The sequence below is a fragment of the Neltuma alba genome, unplaced genomic scaffold (genome assembly GCF_004799145.2).
Source record: "Neltuma alba isolate B1F8T4 unplaced genomic scaffold, ASM479914v2 tig00012761_pilon, whole genome shotgun sequence".
Taxonomy (NCBI): domain Eukaryota; kingdom Viridiplantae; phylum Streptophyta; class Magnoliopsida; order Fabales; family Fabaceae; genus Neltuma; species Neltuma alba.
The window spans coordinates 37,204-53,499 of record NW_021637172.1 but is presented as its reverse complement, the minus strand read 5'-3'; the positions used below and the strand labels follow the sequence as shown (position 1 = coordinate 53,499).

The window sequence follows — 16,296 nt, the reverse complement described above, 5'->3', positions numbered from 1 at the left end:
CCGTTAGAATATAGAAAAGAAAAGAAAGGGTGGAATCTAATAGAGCGAAGTAACAGGAGGAAAAAAAAAAAAAGATATGCAGGATCTGGCTGTTTTATTAAGATTAATCAAATATATAGGAGCAAACAATACCTGCTCCCCATTAAATTAAAGTTCTGAATCCTGCCTCATGTTATAAGACATTATTTTACCCCCTCTCTCACTCAATACAGACTACAACAGGAGGTTTTGCAGCCCTTTTAACTTCAGAATATCGCTCTCTTCATGCTTGAAGGGCATGCTGCTGAACAACACCTCCTTGTGTGAGCTGCTTTTCTGCTAACATGGCAGCATGATGCTCTAAGTATTCTCTACTGTTGATCTCTGTTAATCTGCTTATTAATAGCACAAAATCAGCAGCTGCTATAATTATATGAAATTATAAATTCAGTCTTACTGAGAAGTAAAAGAATTACAAATTTTTCTGTCTTTCTAGGTGATATAGTTTTGAAAAAGTAATAGTAAAATTCAATTACTACCTCCATTCTTAATATAAGAACTAATTCAAATATAAGACCTCAATTCATTTTGTCTCCTAAATTTATAATTTTTTCTCCAAAATATTTCTATTAATTATAAAAGGTTCCTACTAAGGAGCAATTTTATTGTACATGATTAAAGATGATAGTTTAGGAAAACTAACACATATTTGTTTCAAACATTTAACTTAATTAATTCCTTTAATATTTTCAAATTAATTATCAAGTTCCTGTATCAAGGATTGGAGGTAGTCTCATATTATCCAAGCCTCCTACAATGCCATCGACAAAGGTTGCATCTTATGGGGACCAAAACATCATCCCAAATCTTTGTTCTCTAGTCAGCCAAAAAACATAGTATTATGTTGAGAGAATTATGTCCTACCTACTGATGGTTCGGTCTTTTGCAAACCCCAATTCATTGTCCACACAAAGATCAGACACATCGTTTTTCCTAGATCTTGAAGAGGTCCTGGGAGCAATTTGTTTAGCCTCAGATATTGTTACTATTCTTTCAAAAAGCTCTTGGGGGCTCCCCTCAGCTGTACACAATAACCTGGCCCTGTTCTCATATATCACCTGTAACCACAATTTGCAAGGCAACGATCATACCTTAGTTTCCCATTGGTAGGAAAAGAACAAATGAAGAAGGAGGCAATGCATAGGATTATGGAGCAAAATTAACAATCAAAACACAAGAAGTTTAACCTATTTCATTAACAAAACGCCCAGAAGAAAACACTAGACAGGAAAGGAACTTACGTCGATTAAAGTGACAAACCTATGTGCTGCTGATTTATTCTGAAGCCCAAAAATTGGGATGCCTTCCAATGCTAAGGTATGAAAGCTCTCTATTAAAAAAATATATATACACAGCATAAGATTTTTGGGCCCTTTATGAACAGAGAAACTGAACATGGGGTTTTAGAAAAATAAAGTTCTGGTTCAAAAGTTCTGGTTCAACTTTTGTTGAATTCAAGACATGTCAATTCTATAATTCTCATCTGCAAGACCCTACAACCAAGACATCCAAATTCTATGTGTATTTTGACTGATGTATGCGTCCGCGAGTGTGTGAAAATAAACACAACCAATGATGACTTACTGAATAGTCCAAAATAGTCAGCGGCTCCAAGAGGCTTATCACAAAGTTCCTCAAAGGTAAAATAGGCACATCCATTAGCTCCCAGTGGAACCTGATGATTAGAGGGAAAGTAGTTTCAGAAAATCTGGATATAACAGAGTAATAGTTTGCCACTTTGCCCTGCAATAAAAGTTTGAACATACATGTAGTCTCCTTCCCATTACTACTTCCACCTCTTGGGAAGCAGCTTTCTGTTCTCCAATTAACTGTTGAAACCTTTGCCTAAGAAAGCCAGATAAGTCTTGGCCAATCAAATAGAACCCTTCCTCACCCTGCAGTCCAAATTTAATTAGATATCAGCACTGGAAAGATCTATATGAGATATATCTGCAAATGTGAAATTTTATCGTACCGAAGTCAGCTTACGATAGTCAGTTGATGAACCAATCTCATGCACTACGCATCTTTCCTATACCAATACATATAAAACAGTTTCTTTAGAAGCAAATTAAAAACACACACACACACACACACATAAGTATACGTTCATGGCTTATGCTTTCTCACATAAAACACAAGTGTAGACCCAGATATAGTCTTCTCTAAAACTGCAGGTGTAAGTAAAGGTTATTTAAAGAGGCTAAAACACAGAGATTTCAGCTCACACAGCGTTGGCAAGACTAAATTCCGAAATCATTTTCATTTACAAGCGTAATCACAGAGTAGCGGAGTTTAAAAACAGTGCCTATCTGACGCTTCTCTCAATCAAGCGAAGATTTATGTATATACCTTCAATGTGGCAATGAATGGTAGGAAGAGATCCCTTTGCAATCCACCCTCATATAGGTTATCTGGAGCACGATTTGAAGTGGCTACTAGAATCTAAACTTGTCTCCAAGCCCACACAGAGAAATTAAATGTTAAATATTGAAGTTAATTTTGCAGAAATTCAACCAAATCCTCTCGTTCAGAGAGGCTACTATGTGATTATATTACTTACAATGCCTTTGCTGAACAAATGTCTGAACAAGCGATTTAGTATCAGTGCATCAGCAACGTCCGTTACCTATGCAAAATATCATATACAAAACTCAAGTTATGGAATCAAATTAACCCAAAAAAAAAATCCCTCAATATGAATCAACTGCAAAAAAAGAAATACCATAAATTCATCAAGACATAATAAAATTGCGTCCTCCGAAATCTCTTCAGCAACAACATCAAGTGGATCTGACACACCCTTGTGCCTCTGTAAGGATGCAAAATATGATATTGAGATAAACATTTTTTTCTTTCCTCTGGCCTATGATATATTCAGAAACTAACAGTACCCAGAAAATAACCAAGGCTACTAGATTAATGCCCAGAAAGGTCTTTTGCGTTGATAATATTGCCTTTTTTTTTTTTTTTGGTGATCTCATTAAAAATACCTTCTGGTAACCCTAACATCCTTTTTCAAGATGGTTGAAAGAAGAATAACCAAAATAAAACAAGATATATGCCAGTCCTGAATGTTGGGAGCCTTCCAGAAGTAGGCTTTAACACGTCTAACTGCAAAAGATTCGTGCAAAATCGTAGAAATCTACCCCCGATTGGTAAGAAAGACTTGAAATGCAATTGAGCTATGGCTCACTTACATCAAAGAAGAATAAATTACTATTGCATTTAGAAAGCAGTTCCACACGTAACAGTATCAACTTTATTTTAGGTGATAAAAAGGTTCTATAAACTTACTTGCAATCGACTATGTACATTTAACATAAAGTCATGAAAATGAATCCTCTTTTTCCTCCAATTGGCAGGCCTGAGAAAGAAAAGTTACGAGCAGCAAAATATGGTAAGACAAGGTTTATCTTAATGAGAACTCACTTCCATAAAATCATCTAGAAATTATGGATGCTATTCCCATTTAATTTTAAATTAAAAATATGAGGACTTGATGACATGTATTAAACCAAGTTAATCCGAAGAGAACAGTTTCATATCAAACTCACAATTGATCAAAAAACAGATCCATCAGCATAGTTTTCCCAGTCCCCACTCCTCCATACAAGTATAAACCCCTAACTGGTGCATATGAAGGTTGAAACAAAAGACGGGACCACAACCACCCGCTCCTACAGAAGCAAGTTATTTTGAATTTAGATGTCTAAACATGAAGCAAAAGCAGAAAAAGATAAAAACTGCAAGATTTGAACCGATATATCAAAATGGAATGAGATAATTACAGGAAGAAATGAAAGTATACCTTACATGTTTTTCAGAATTGCGATCCAATTGGCAGGCATCAACAGACTCAACCAGCTCATCATAGAGTCTCTGAAGTTCTCTCAGAGTGACTAACTGCCAAAAGAAATGTCCATAAAAGACAATCAAATGAAGAATATGAAAACAAAGGTGGAGCCACGGCCAAGAAAATGTCATGACGATTCCATATGGCATCCGATCAAACCAAACAGAACAGAGGCTACCACCCTCCCAAGCAAAGATTATAAGTAATTTAGTAGAAAAGAGAGCTTGGTTCTTGTTTTCATTCTCGTTTAGACTCGGAGAGTTGGGGGGGGGGGGGGGACAGGAAAGAACCACAATAAAAGTGAGGTGAGGCCCCCATTTTCTTCATCAGTAAAATGTCTATGAAGTTACCTGGCAAGTGTCGCCATCTACAAGTTCACCAGCAGCAATTCTACGTTCATATTCAACAAGAGGCCCTCCTCTGTTTACTTCTGCAACTGAAACAGCAAGTTTCAATACTCGTGAAATGAGAGAAAGAAAGGTTTGAAATCCATCAATACAGCAAAAAAAAGCCATGAGAGATTCTTAGATACAAAAAAAAGCATGTGAAGTTGTAGATCAAGCCAATCACCATAAAGATACACATCAGCATGCCAGAAAAGCACGCTAAACAACATATCTAACATATTTAAATGCATCTTAATAGTTGGTTTGACGAACATAAGAGTTTTTTTCTTTCAAAGCAAATGGAGAAAACGAAATCATCAGAGACTAGAGAATAACCTCCATCTGTGAGTTTTATAGCATCAACTGAAAGAGCTCTTGAGGTTGGACATGTATTGTATCCCAGTAACTTGGTTTCAGCATGATTAACAACTCTATAAGCTGCACTATGATGTGCCTTTCTCAGATAACAAGGTGCTTCTGCTCTGCTACTGATCATAACACATTTTTGCCTCTGAAGAGCTTGTCGTAATTGGCGGACAGATCGAACTACGGTCCTCATCTTCAATCGAACTCCAATACCAATGTACTACACCAGGGTTGCCGCCTACCACTCCAACCTCCCAAAAGAAGAGCGTCGGGAGTGGTCCGCCCTGAACTATTCAAAATCACTGCAATGAGAGACATAGATAACATAATTCTGTATTATAACAAGCTTTCAATTACATGAAATCAGGGGTAAAGAATCCGCAGAAGGAATAGCTCAATGAATGATTTGACTAAATCCAGGGAAAAAAAAAGATTTTCATTGTAACTGAAAATGCAATGAATCAGAATATGCAGTTATTGAGATGAATAAAGAGCCCGCAGAATCGATCGCGACGAAACCAGGTTCGCGTATTCATTCATCGCATGTTATGAATACATCGCGCAAGGCCAGGACAAAAAGAAGGAAAGAAATAAAACTAATTCACAAATTCATCGAACCTGGAAAAAAACAAAACCAGGAAACGTCAATTCATTCCAAATATGCAGGAACCTCAAACGCAATCCGAGATATTAGGAAAATATCAAAAGGAGAGGAAATTAAATTTTATTAAATGACATAATTGAAGAAAACAAGAAAAAGAAGGCGGAAACTGAAATCAAAGTCAACAAAAAGATTTTATCTTTTGGTAAAAGGAATGATCCGGAATGGAGAAAAATACCTCCAACACAACTGGGAATTCATTTTTGCAAAGATTTAAAAAAGTCAAGGCCGAAGAAGGAGAATGATAAATGATAAATAATACCAACAATAACAAAAGTGCTATCGTATATCTATATCTAGTTCGTCGCAAGAACAAGACTCACCAAGGATTCAGGAACGCCTCGAAAGAAGGAAGAGAGAGGTGAGACGGGAGAGAGAGATTGGGCTAAAAATGGTTAAAAATATTCAAGTGCTCCTGTGTTTTGGGGTTGAGTAACTTTTTGGGTGCGTGTTGTACTCGGAACTCCCGCAAGCTTAGGAAAACACAGATATCCTTTGAGCTAAGAGACGATCAGCTTCCTGAGCTAGCTACTCGCCCTGAAACCGAGTTGAAGGAATCGTCAATGGCTTTTCTACTTCTTTTACTTTATATTTTTTCGCGGAGAGAGAGGATATCACATGATTGACATTTTTGGACCAATTAAGGATTTATGTTCATTGTTAAATAGGATTGCGTCGCCATCGCTTCTTTTTATCATACCCAGATTTTTTTTTTTCTTTTGACCTCCAACCATACGCAGATTTCAGATAGGGAATAATGTTAAATCCAGTTATTATCTTATCAGAAACATGCTCATAATGAAGCCAACATTAATTAATTTGGTCAAATTGTGCCCAAATATTCTGTGTCTTTTAGTTCCCTTTAACTTTTCTTAAAAGGTGCCTCTATGAAAAGATAAATTGCCATTTGAAGTTAATGTAAACTGCACAGTTTAATTTTGTTAAAAATAAGTCTTTGTTAATATATAATAATTCAATTAAATTTAAGAAAATAGTGAAACCATATGCTCAATTTATGAAAAATCAGGTACGATCCAGTCAGCTGCCAACATGACATGATAACATATCTTGAGATCACATTTTTTCTGGCAACCCCAGGAAAAAAAAAATACAGATCATTAACGAAAAAATCACATTAGTCCATCTCTAATGTTTTTAAAATTACAATGATAGTGCAGTGAATAAAATTTAGTTTTGATTGTGTGTGTGTGTATATATATACTTTGTTTTAATTATATCTTATTAAAATGTAATTATAATTAGAGTAGAAATTTAAAACTACTATCAACTGTGTTTGAACTACTTGACCTTGTGTAGCCTCGAAAGTAGCATTATGATGGGGTAAAAATCTTCTTTTTCCAATAAAAAAAGAGAAATTACATTCTAAAAGTTTCTCAATCATTATTTTACTCTCTTTTTTTTTTTTTTTTTGCCCCTTCATCTGACGTAAAAAAGCTCACACATATATAATATCTACGTGTTAGACTCGTAATTTCTTACTTAAGTTAATATTTAAGGGGATACTTGAGGTGAGCTGAGTTGAATGGTTTTATCAAAAAACGATTTGATTAAATAAGGGGAAGTTTTTTATTTGGAAAAACGTCCATATTTAGGAAAGTGTGCATATAATAATAAGGAAATGAATTATAAAGACAACTTCATGCAAAAGGGAGATTCCCGATTAATTCTGCCTCCATGTGATGATGCATATATGTCTTGTTTTCCGGTTTTACTTTATTTCTCACAGCTCAAACTTCAACATGCAATTTCTGTGTCTTCTTCATTTTAATTAAAAATACAAAACTTGATGTTTTAATGTTTAAACTTTATTTATATGCGAATCATTGTTTCCAAAAATATCAAGTGGATTCAACTTGTGAATTTTGATGCTACTTGTGTCTCATTAGAATATGTGCATTTTTCCTCGTCTGGAATGGAAATATTTCTCTACTCAGGCGTGAAAGCCCAAGCCTGTGTGCATGCGCAACGACGTCGTTTTTATGTCTATGTGTAGCTTCTTTTTTAATTTTACAAAGGCCTAGAAGCCCATTGGATGATGATCCGTAATATTAGGCTTTCCATTAAGCCCAATATCCCAATCTAGTTTTCCGGCCCAAAATGAAATTCTCTATCGATCAAATCAGAGGCATCATCTTCTTCACTATGACTGGGAAGTCCCCATTGTCGAGTTAGCTGAGATTCGTGGAGTTTTCAGAGTCAAGGGGGGCGTAGTTGATACAGAGGCAGGTATGGCGAATCAGGGGGCCAAGAAACGCAAGGAAGAGAACGCTCGCCACATGGCTAGGCTTCGTCTCATCATTATTGTCTGCAATGTATGTATGCTTACTGATCGTTTCACATGCTTTGGGGCTCATCCCTCATTTCTTCTTTTCTCAACCAGTCTCTTTGTGTAGCCATCCGGGAGAAGGGGGAATGGAGAATTTTTCTCTGGGGACAAAAAAATTGGAATTCATTTCTATCCCATGTACTTTAGGTGGTTCTTTTTTCTCCACTGCTAAGGTTGCTAGGGTTCTGACGGATGTGATTTTCTGTTGGATCAAAAATTTTCCCCCCTTTGATTATCCTCCCCCTCTGCTTACTACTTTCGTGACTCAGAAAAGCATCCTGATAATTTGCTTGTAGGACCTAAGGTTAAGGGTCGTCGTGTTTTGTTTTTGTCGGGAGGCGAATGTGTACACTATGAAAAACTTGCGTTCTTCAAGCTCTGTTTACCACCCTCTACTCATTTGTGCGGCTTACCAAGCTAATGTTGGAAGTTTGTTCTGCCACTCTCATTTCTATATTCAGTGTTTACAAAGATAGGTAGAGAACTTCTTAGGCCTTTAGTTGGATTGTTATCCACTGTGGACCCTTCCGGGGCAACATATGTAGAGTTGCTGGGATATATACTTCCTATTGAGTCTTAATAACCTATATTGACGAGCTGAGTGATGAAATTCGGGTCATCTTTACAATAGACATGTTGATTCCTAATTAGCATAGAGTTATGTGCATCTCAAATGAACGTAAACAAGTTCCTTTCTTCTCATTTTTAGTTTCCTGAATATTAACCATTGGTAATCCACCTTTTTGGTTTGCTCACTTAATTCGTTTCTTTCATGTTCTGCTTTACTTTTAAGTAGGCTATCTACGTCTTGATAAGGATGTTGGTCTTCCATTCGTCTTTCACATGGAAGCATTGGATTGGCCTGATTGTGACATCTCTAGCATATTTCATTCCATATCAACAACTCGCTAATATGGCAAAGCCCTCTTATGCTGATGATGGTGAGCTTTTAGATGGGGGGTTTGATATGAGTACGGGTGGAGTTTGTGGGTATGTCTTTGTCTTGTTTATATTATTATGAATTTTAAGTATCATAATAGCTGTGGAGCTCCCTGGATGAATAACTCCATCAGCATCTTTTATCAATGATGAGTCCACTCATCAGTGAGTTCTTCGTTTGTACCCTGTTGCAATTTTTAGTCGAGGATAACTTGATATAAAGTTGAAGTTACAATGAAGACCATTTGCAGTATCTTGTTGAGCTCTTTTACCTTATTTGATACCCAGTGGTTGTATTTTTCCTTTACAAAATTGGTTTTAACTGTTGAAGGCCTTCTGATATGAACTTCAGTCTGGGGTGTAACAATTTCTTTTTTTAGGTGAAAAAATAATTGAATTCCTTGATTTCTGATGGAAACTATCATCAATCTTGTTAAATAAATGGAATATTAGTCCTTTCTTTTCTCTTTTTTTTTTTTTGGCCAAATAATATTAGTCCTTTCATTGCACGCAATTTGTTTTCTCTCTTGTGTTTCGGCATCAAATAATTAAGATTTCAATTGCCATCTTTTGAAATTCAGTTGATCTCATAGGTCTAGAGTATTTATCAACCCTTGTGCCTGGTATTTCTGAAGTCAATTCATCTTTACCTCATACTGTGACTAGCTGTGTTGGAATGTGTAAACTAATTCCCCTTATTTTTTGCTCTCTTTTAATTTCACGTTGTTAGATATATGTTTGTCTTACTTTTGGTCGATCTTTTGCAGCTATTTACATGATGTGATCTATATTACATGCTTTGTGCAAGTCATGTCCGTCATCTCTGGAAAATTCTGGTACACATATCTCGTGGTAAGATCCTTAATTTGCTCTTAAGCCATTGATGATCACTTCGTGGTGAGATAAGGGTTTAACTATTTTAAGTACGTTGTACCTGCCTGAGGGAAACAAGTTTATGGTTGATCTGGATCACTAAATGAGGAGGTAACCGAAACGTAGTGCCAGATTTATTTATTTATTTATTAATCCTGTCACCAATACGAGGTTGTGGGAAACTATTGAATTTCGACTTTTTTAAGGGTCCAAAATCTGTTAAAGTCACAAGTTCAATGAAAGAACAGACAAATGAGATCAAATTAAGATTAAGTGTGTTTATTTAATAGATGAATTAGAAATTGATGTTTGATGGGGAAATCTTCACATTATCGTGACCCACAATCCACTCTTAAGGAACTACATAAACTACTATCTGAATTTAGCTGTAAGACAGAATACATGTAAATAGACTGTACGCTATCTGCTGCAAGTGCATTTCAGTGAGGCTACTATCTATAATTGGTATACACAATGGTACTGGTGTACTCAGTCACATCACTATTCGTATGACTCTTGCAGATACCAGCTTTTGGAATTTATCAATCATTTGGCTTGATTAAAGGATTTCTGTCATCAAATTCAGAAGTAAGTCGTCTTTCTTAATTGAGTTTCACTTTTAAGACCACCAAAACAAAAATTTACTCACTTTAATCTGGTGCCTTTTGTGAATCAGGAATCATTTGAAGACGAAAAAACCCGTAAGAAGAGAGAAAAGATGGAGAAGAAGGCGTCCAGAACGAAGTTTGTCAAGACAAGAACTAGATAATTTGTTTGCATAGCTTGGGAAGCACATTTAAAACCTAATCTTCAAGAGCCCAAGATGTGAGCTACTGAAAGAACTGTCAACCTAGTCAATCAAGTGACTGAAAAACGTTGTGGACGTTAAATGCTATTGAATGCCCGGAAACAATGAGTTTGACTTGAACATGAAACTTCGAGGGATGTTAAAAGCACCAAAGCATGAAAATTCTTGTAATCAGATATATATTCATATCCTTGGGACACTGATGTTGGATGTTTCTTGACAATAAATAAACCTGCATTTGAGTTACATCTAGTTATACATATAGGTGATCATGGCACAGATTGAGTCATATCCGCGCCTGTAATGCTAACCATGTTAGTAAATACATTCCCGAAGTACGAAGGATTTTCCTTCATGCAAAGATTCATGCTGGGAGCCGAAGAAGCTTAATGTTATAAAGTAGATTCAACTGGACAGGCAGTTCATTCATGAGCTTGAGGCCCTATCCCTATCCAAGGTCACTGTCAAGAGATTGAATTCACGTCCTAAAGTCCAAGACAATTCATTCTGAGCGTCAATGCTTATATTGTATTCCTGGAAGTAGCCGTTGTAAGTTACTATTGACAGGATGACTCTGGAAAATTACAAAAGAAGAGACAACTTTAGCAAACATATATATATATATTTATAAAAGAAAAATAATGAACTTTTGAAACGATGAAAATTCAAAAGAGCTTTTCTCCTAGAGTTTCTTAATAAATAGTTTTCATGTTAAGGCGCAGCTAAAGAATATGTTTCCATAAAATTGCATAAATAGCTCCTGCAATGACCAACTAAGATCATATTTTTGCTAATTATTTGATAATCCATGAGTTTAAAGCTTCATCACCATGCAAGATCTCAGTACGGTAACTCAATTGAAGAAGACAAAACGAAACGAAACGATCGGTCTAAATGAGAGGTGGGGGACACAGACAGCCAAAGGAAAATACTGGCAGGTGAACTAACAGAATAAGCACTTACCTACAAGCTAGAACTTCAGATGTTGAGGTGTCAGTGACATTTTCCACCTTGCGAATTATTGCATAACTGCATTGTAAAATCCATATTTTATGGAATAAGCAAATTCTCATCCATACAATTATAAAATGAGACTCCTCATCTGATACAGACGAATGAACATCTCCAAACTATAATGTAAGCTTTCCAGGTAGTAAAAATAAGAACCACACAAATTATTTAGCCCTATCATGCTTTTTCGCTCTCCCCATATCTTTCTCTACGACTCTTTATCTCACATCTATCTTGCAGCAAAGCACTTGTGCTATGCAACAATATCCATCAATATTCAAATATTTCATTAAACGTCAATTAAATTCTCGCACTATTTTAACAGGTAGAGCTCCCAAAGTTAAACCAATTTTCAGAATTTCTTTTTTAAGTCAACTTAGCCACAAAATAATTCACCTTTTTACCCCAGCAGGAACAGCATTATGCAGTATGTGATGATCAGCAGGATCCAAAGCATCAGTTACTGCACCAGGTATTATTGATCCAAGGAAACCACTTGATCTTTTGGTTCTGCAGAAAGCACCAAACATGTATCAGATGCCTTCTGATACAGCTGCTGATATAGCGGTTGGTTTTAAGAAGATATATAAGAGGAAATTGAGGAAGCAACCAAGGGTAGATGAAGGGAAGCCCACTGGTCAAAGCAATTGTCCTAGAGCTCCAGAAAATGAGGAGCAACTCTAATATACAGCTAGCTACCAATCTTTTGGGTCTGAAACCTTGTAGGGGGTGTAGGACTGCTTTTGGGGACGTATAAGGCTTGTAATGGAATGGCAATGCCCTTAGGACAGAATTGAGAAGAGAGTTGGTGAGGGAGAGACCTGGCCTCTCGAATGCCATGGGAGTGTCACTAAGCTAGCTGTGGTTATTTCTTTTTCTGTGTAATCCTGTGTTGTAGAAGTTGTTATCGTTGTTGTGAATTTCTTTTGGGTTTAGAGGGAAATAGGGCTTTGGCTTGAATCATTGGAGCTTGTTGTATCTTTGATTCAGTTCTTGAATATTAATATCAAAGCCTCAGGATTTTCCCCATTTATTGTTCGCACTGTTACATATTTTGGCTGGTAATTTCTGGTTTACTAAGTAATTGCAGCAGGGTCACAACACCTTCCAAATCCATTTTAGAGAAAAGGTTAAAAAAAAAAACGATAGATTCTTCATGAGTATTAAAAAAAAAATTAATTGCATTTTCACCTTTGATGTGCAGCAAATCCAAGAGTGAACAGATGGACAGAACCAGAAGAACTTGAAGCTGCAAGAATATCTGGAAGGTGCTTTGATGGCCCAAACGACAGGGAAAATATTGTAGATGGATATGTCCCCCTTCGAAAGCTATATGACTGCAGAGAAAAAAGTCATCAGCTTCTACACCTGCTTGGTTCATTGTCTTTCGAATGATGGAAACTTCTAATTAAGAAATAACATTTCGTAAATGAAGATCCACAATAGATCAATAAAGCAGAATGAATATCATAACGTCCATCAAAAACAAACCTAAATACATAAGTTCTTTAAAGTTCTCTTGGCTTTGCGTCAAGAGTAGTTTAAACCTAATTAGAAGACAAAAATGAGAAGGGCGACTATTCAGCTTATTTAATCTAATGGAATATATCACATAAGAACAAACTGGCAGAGAAACACCTTTCTTAAGAGGGATCCCAATCAGTAAATGAAAATGATAGAATTTGCAACTTCATTGATGGAAAAGACAGACATACAGGAAATGCCAACTAATAGAATAAACAAGCAATCTCTTGTGAGTGTTTATTATTTTAACAGCAATGAGATTTTTCTCTCCACCTTTGTTGCATCTGACACCAAATGAACTCTGACCATGGTTCCTTGCTCAGATGCTGTGGCTATATACATTCCGTTAGAAGAAAGGACCATTGCAGCCAGCGGCGCACGATGAGCCTCAATCTGCAATACAGGATCAATAATAATGCATATGAAAGAACATACATAGGCACATTTCTTCGTACGTAATACAAACTCAAATGGAGGCAACCAAATCCTTGTGACAATACCACTATGAGATAAAATAATGAAAAGTAACCACTCAGTGATCTAAACTTCAATTTTTTGCTCCATTTATCAGTCTATCGGGCCACCAGACAAGGAGGTCCCATGCTCCAGCAGGCATTTTAAGTCATCATTTGACTGATTAAATATTAATATTTGAAATTTTAATAGAAACCACTTTTTTTAAATAGAACTAAACTGAGATAAGGAATTCAAGAAGGCAACAGAAAAATAATTACAAAAATAGAATAGAGATTTAATAGTGTAGAATTAAATACTGCAATAGAATTATAACAACAATGAGATTCGCAAAAATATATATTATAACTATTTTGTGGCTGCAAGACACACGCTCTACGATTAAGAAAACTGACCTGTATTCTAGTAATAAAGGCACTTCATATGATTGTACAACACAATATGAAAGAAATATTTATGCCATAACCTCACAGTGTAAGTGACGATCCATGACGTTATATAACAATGCAGATCCCTTGGTAGTGCTAGCAGGAAGAGCCAAGTAGCAAGCTTCTAAACAAGGGGAAAAAGCACATAGCCCTGTGAAGAAAAATGCATCAGAATAGCAGATGCTGCGAATATAAAGTAAAATTTAGCAGACCCCATATTTACAGCATATAGTCTAAAACTACTGGGTCAAGCGTGGAAGGTGGAACACCAAAGCTAAAATTGTAAAGTAGATGTGCCACTGAATAACAATAAGTCATATGGTGATCTCTCTAAAACTCATGCAGATTATTAATATGTTTAGCACCGAAAAGAGAGACAGAACCAATAGAATTTTGTGTCATTTTAGGTAAAACGTAATGCTCATGCAAAAATTATGTAATTGCCCATATTGTAAATCTCATGCCTATCACAAATTGTCCTGATTGAATGAAACATCATAATAATAGGTATGAGTTCCAAACTCACCTTTAATATTTAGCACAGTGACAATAGTGTCCAGGATCGTGAGACTATTTAAGTCATATACATATACTTTGTCCTGTAAAATGACAATAAGCCTGCATTGCATATAAGACCAGGCAGAGGGAGGTATTTAATGATCAAATAATTATGTCAACTGAACTAAGTAGATTCTGGATATTTCTTAAATTAATACTAACAATAAGGAAAATTCAGAATCTCAGATAACTTCCACGAATCAAACAATTGTTATCTAGTATGTAATTACTGGTCCAGTTGCCTAATACTGTGATTTTGAATTTTGCAAGTGAAATTGTCCATCTAGAAAAAGATCAATGAAACAATAAATCATCAAATGGGAAAACTGGCCAGCAGAAATATCTTCCTCTAATTTCCCGAATAGTGGTAACACCTGAGTCTCATAAGGCATCTTGACTCGTTCCTTTTCCGTGGATCTTTTTTATAAAGAGGAAATTCCAAAGCAAACGGCAATCAGATAAGCAAGCCCCTCAAAATATCTTGACTGAAGATAGTTGTAAAATAGATAAAACATGCAAGCCTTAACCACGTCTTAATTTCACATATTTTTTACAACCATTCATATTGATGCCCTATAATATCCCCAAGACCAGTTCTTTGACCCTAAACAAGAAAAACAGAAGTAAACCAAGTAATCGTGAACTCATAAAATAAAAATAGAATACATCTTTAACTAACATTTTTTTGTTCATGCGAACAGCAAGTATCGAGGTCAGAAAGTTCAATTCTCTAAGAGCGGTTCCTGTCTTTGTGTTGAATAAACAGAGTCGACGTGGGGACAAAGATGGCTGTATAAGTCAGAACTAAATAGTCAGAGAATAATACAAAGAGAGAGCCGTAAAAGGTCCAATGCAAGGTGAGACGAGTAAAAAATTGCTCACACCTGCTCACCAGCACCAACGATTGCAAGAAGACTTGAGCTAAATAGCATTTCAACAATACTGAAAGCTCCAAGAACTAGGGTAGAAATAAAATTTAGAAATATAATGATCAAAACCATGTGGCTCATTTCTCATGCATAGGACAACACATGATCGAACTCACCTTTTTCATAGCATAGCCTTCCTGTATTCGTGTCAAAAATTCTGAACCCATCCCTCGTGCCAATGGCAAAGCAACTGAAAACTCAAACCAGAATTAATGAAACAAAAAGAGATCACTCAAATGCTTCCGCTCCCAATAACTTCAGAAAAGTTACTTAAAAGTTAAACTTCAAAGGCTCGATGACATGAGCCCCATCTTTAAGCGTGAAAAGGGCTCCAGAACCGAATAAACTTTCAAAGAGAAACCGAATTACCAGTGAACTCAGAATTGAAGGGAATTGGTTTGTAGCGGAATTTACCTATAATCCTGATTAAAAGAGGCACAGAGGAAAGGAGAGGAAGATGATTGAGTAGCCATTAGAAATTTAGAATTTACATAGTACTTGACTTCTCAGAATTTCTGGCGGCAGATTGCCGTCGCCGTGAAAGTTTCGATTTGTCGGAAATTTGAAGCTTGATAAACCAAAAACAGAATAAAGCAAGCCCCCAGTGCGGCCTCCGAAGGAATCTGAAATCCGCCAACGTGTCATTATATTTTGTTTATTTTATATTATTTTTGCCATCTTTTTGTATTTTATGTTATTAAACTTTATATATATATATATATATATATATATAGATATAAAGATATGTGCATGGATCTACGAACGCGTATCACCTGAACAAAGTAATCAGATACGGATGGGGTTAATTTTTACGTGAATATGATGTCGACATATTTTAAAAAATGCTGGTAAAAAGACATGTTTTGAAAAGCAGAATAAAAGATATGGATTTTAAACAATTTTATTAATTATTTTTCAAGGCTAAATATTCATACTTCATCTTCAGATATGTTCATGTGATGGCCTTGGATAATATTCCATGTCTCCATCCCTTTCATATTATAAAATATAAAATATTTTTTTGTAATAATAATACCCTTCAATTAATATAATCCTAACCCAAACTCACAGTTAATTATTATACCATTATTTTTGGT

General features: G+C 35.8%; 3 protein-coding genes across 5 annotated transcripts; 1 reads left to right on the top strand and 2 right to left on the bottom strand.

Annotated features, from left to right (window-relative positions):
* Positions 1-92: 92 nt before the first annotated feature.
* LOC114730686 (AFG1-like ATPase) lies at positions 93-5,897 on the bottom strand. 2 transcript variants are annotated; one of them, XM_028917795.1, is made up of 15 exons: positions 5,632-5,897; positions 4,618-4,949; positions 4,246-4,325; positions 3,851-3,945; positions 3,597-3,719; positions 3,337-3,406; positions 2,765-2,851; positions 2,603-2,668; positions 2,392-2,484; positions 2,015-2,071; positions 1,806-1,934; positions 1,624-1,714; positions 1,281-1,369; positions 904-1,097; positions 93-371 (listed from the first exon to the last, which is right to left on the bottom strand). In XM_028917795.1, the coding sequence occupies exons 2-15, from the start codon at positions 4,838-4,840 to the stop codon at positions 263-265; spliced, it is 1,506 nt and encodes a 501-aa protein (XP_028773628.1). In that variant the 5' UTR covers positions 4,841-4,949; positions 5,632-5,897; the 3' UTR covers positions 93-262. The 2 variants fall into 2 exon arrangements, with proteins under 2 accessions (XP_028773628.1, XP_028773627.1); XM_028917794.1 differs by having other exon boundaries at positions 4,246-4,331; positions 5,632-5,895.
* Positions 5,898-7,488: 1,591 nt separating this feature from the next.
* On the top strand, positions 7,489-10,521 carry LOC114730695 (transmembrane protein 208 homolog). The gene is made up of 5 exons (XM_028917805.1): positions 7,489-7,641; positions 8,452-8,645; positions 9,362-9,446; positions 9,990-10,055; positions 10,144-10,521. Exons 1-5 carry the CDS (start codon positions 7,558-7,560, stop codon positions 10,234-10,236), a joined length of 522 nt encoding a protein of 173 aa, XP_028773638.1. The 5' UTR covers positions 7,489-7,557; the 3' UTR covers positions 10,237-10,521.
* LOC114730694 (autophagy-related protein 18b) lies at positions 10,438-15,791 on the bottom strand. Of its 2 annotated transcripts, XM_028917803.1 has the most exons (11): positions 15,614-15,790; positions 15,316-15,389; positions 15,155-15,228; positions 14,950-15,059; positions 14,239-14,330; positions 13,751-13,863; positions 13,084-13,203; positions 12,478-12,623; positions 11,683-11,796; positions 11,239-11,304; positions 10,438-10,849 (listed from the first exon to the last, which is right to left on the bottom strand). In XM_028917803.1, exons 1-11 carry the CDS (start codon positions 15,670-15,672, stop codon positions 10,702-10,704), a joined length of 1,116 nt encoding a protein of 371 aa, XP_028773636.1. In that variant the 5' UTR covers positions 15,673-15,790; the 3' UTR covers positions 10,438-10,701. The 2 variants fall into 2 exon arrangements, with proteins under 2 accessions (XP_028773636.1, XP_028773637.1); XM_028917804.1 differs by lacking the exon at positions 11,683-11,796 and having other exon boundaries at positions 15,614-15,791.
* Between the last annotated feature and the right edge of the window lie 505 nt (positions 15,792-16,296).

Bases quoted from the DNA above. Each gene is read 5' to 3' on its own strand.
- LOC114730686 (XM_028917794.1), bottom strand. From the start codon at position 4,840: ATGAGGACCGTAGTTCGATCTGTCCGCCAATTACGACAAGCTCTTCAG. The intron at 4,332-4,617 runs GTTATTCTCTAG...TTGCTGTTTCAG, and splicing joins TATAAAACTCACAGATGGAG to TTGCAGAAGTAAACAGAGGA. The intron at 2,852-3,336 runs GTAAGTTTATAG...GCATCCTTACAG, and splicing joins ATGTACATAGTCGATTGCAA to AGGCACAAGGGTGTGTCAGA.
- LOC114730695 (XM_028917805.1), top strand. From the start codon at position 7,558: ATGGCGAATCAGGGGGCCAAGAAACGCAAGGAAGAGAACGCTCGCCAC. The intron at 8,646-9,361 runs GTATGTCTTTGT...GATCTTTTGCAG, and splicing joins AGTACGGGTGGAGTTTGTGG to CTATTTACATGATGTGATCT. The intron at 10,056-10,143 runs GTAAGTCGTCTT...TTTGTGAATCAG, and splicing joins TTCTGTCATCAAATTCAGAA to GAATCATTTGAAGACGAAAA.
- LOC114730694 (XM_028917803.1), bottom strand. From the start codon at position 15,672: ATGGCTACTCAATCATCTTCCTCTCCTTTCCTCTGTGCCTCTTTTAAT. The intron at 13,204-13,750 runs GTTATGGCATAA...CCTGTATTGCAG, and splicing joins ATCGTCACTTACACTGTGAG to ATTGAGGCTCATCGTGCGCC. The intron at 11,305-11,682 runs GTGAATTATTTT...TTTACAATGCAG, and splicing joins GTTCCTGCTGGGGTAAAAAG to TTATGCAATAATTCGCAAGG.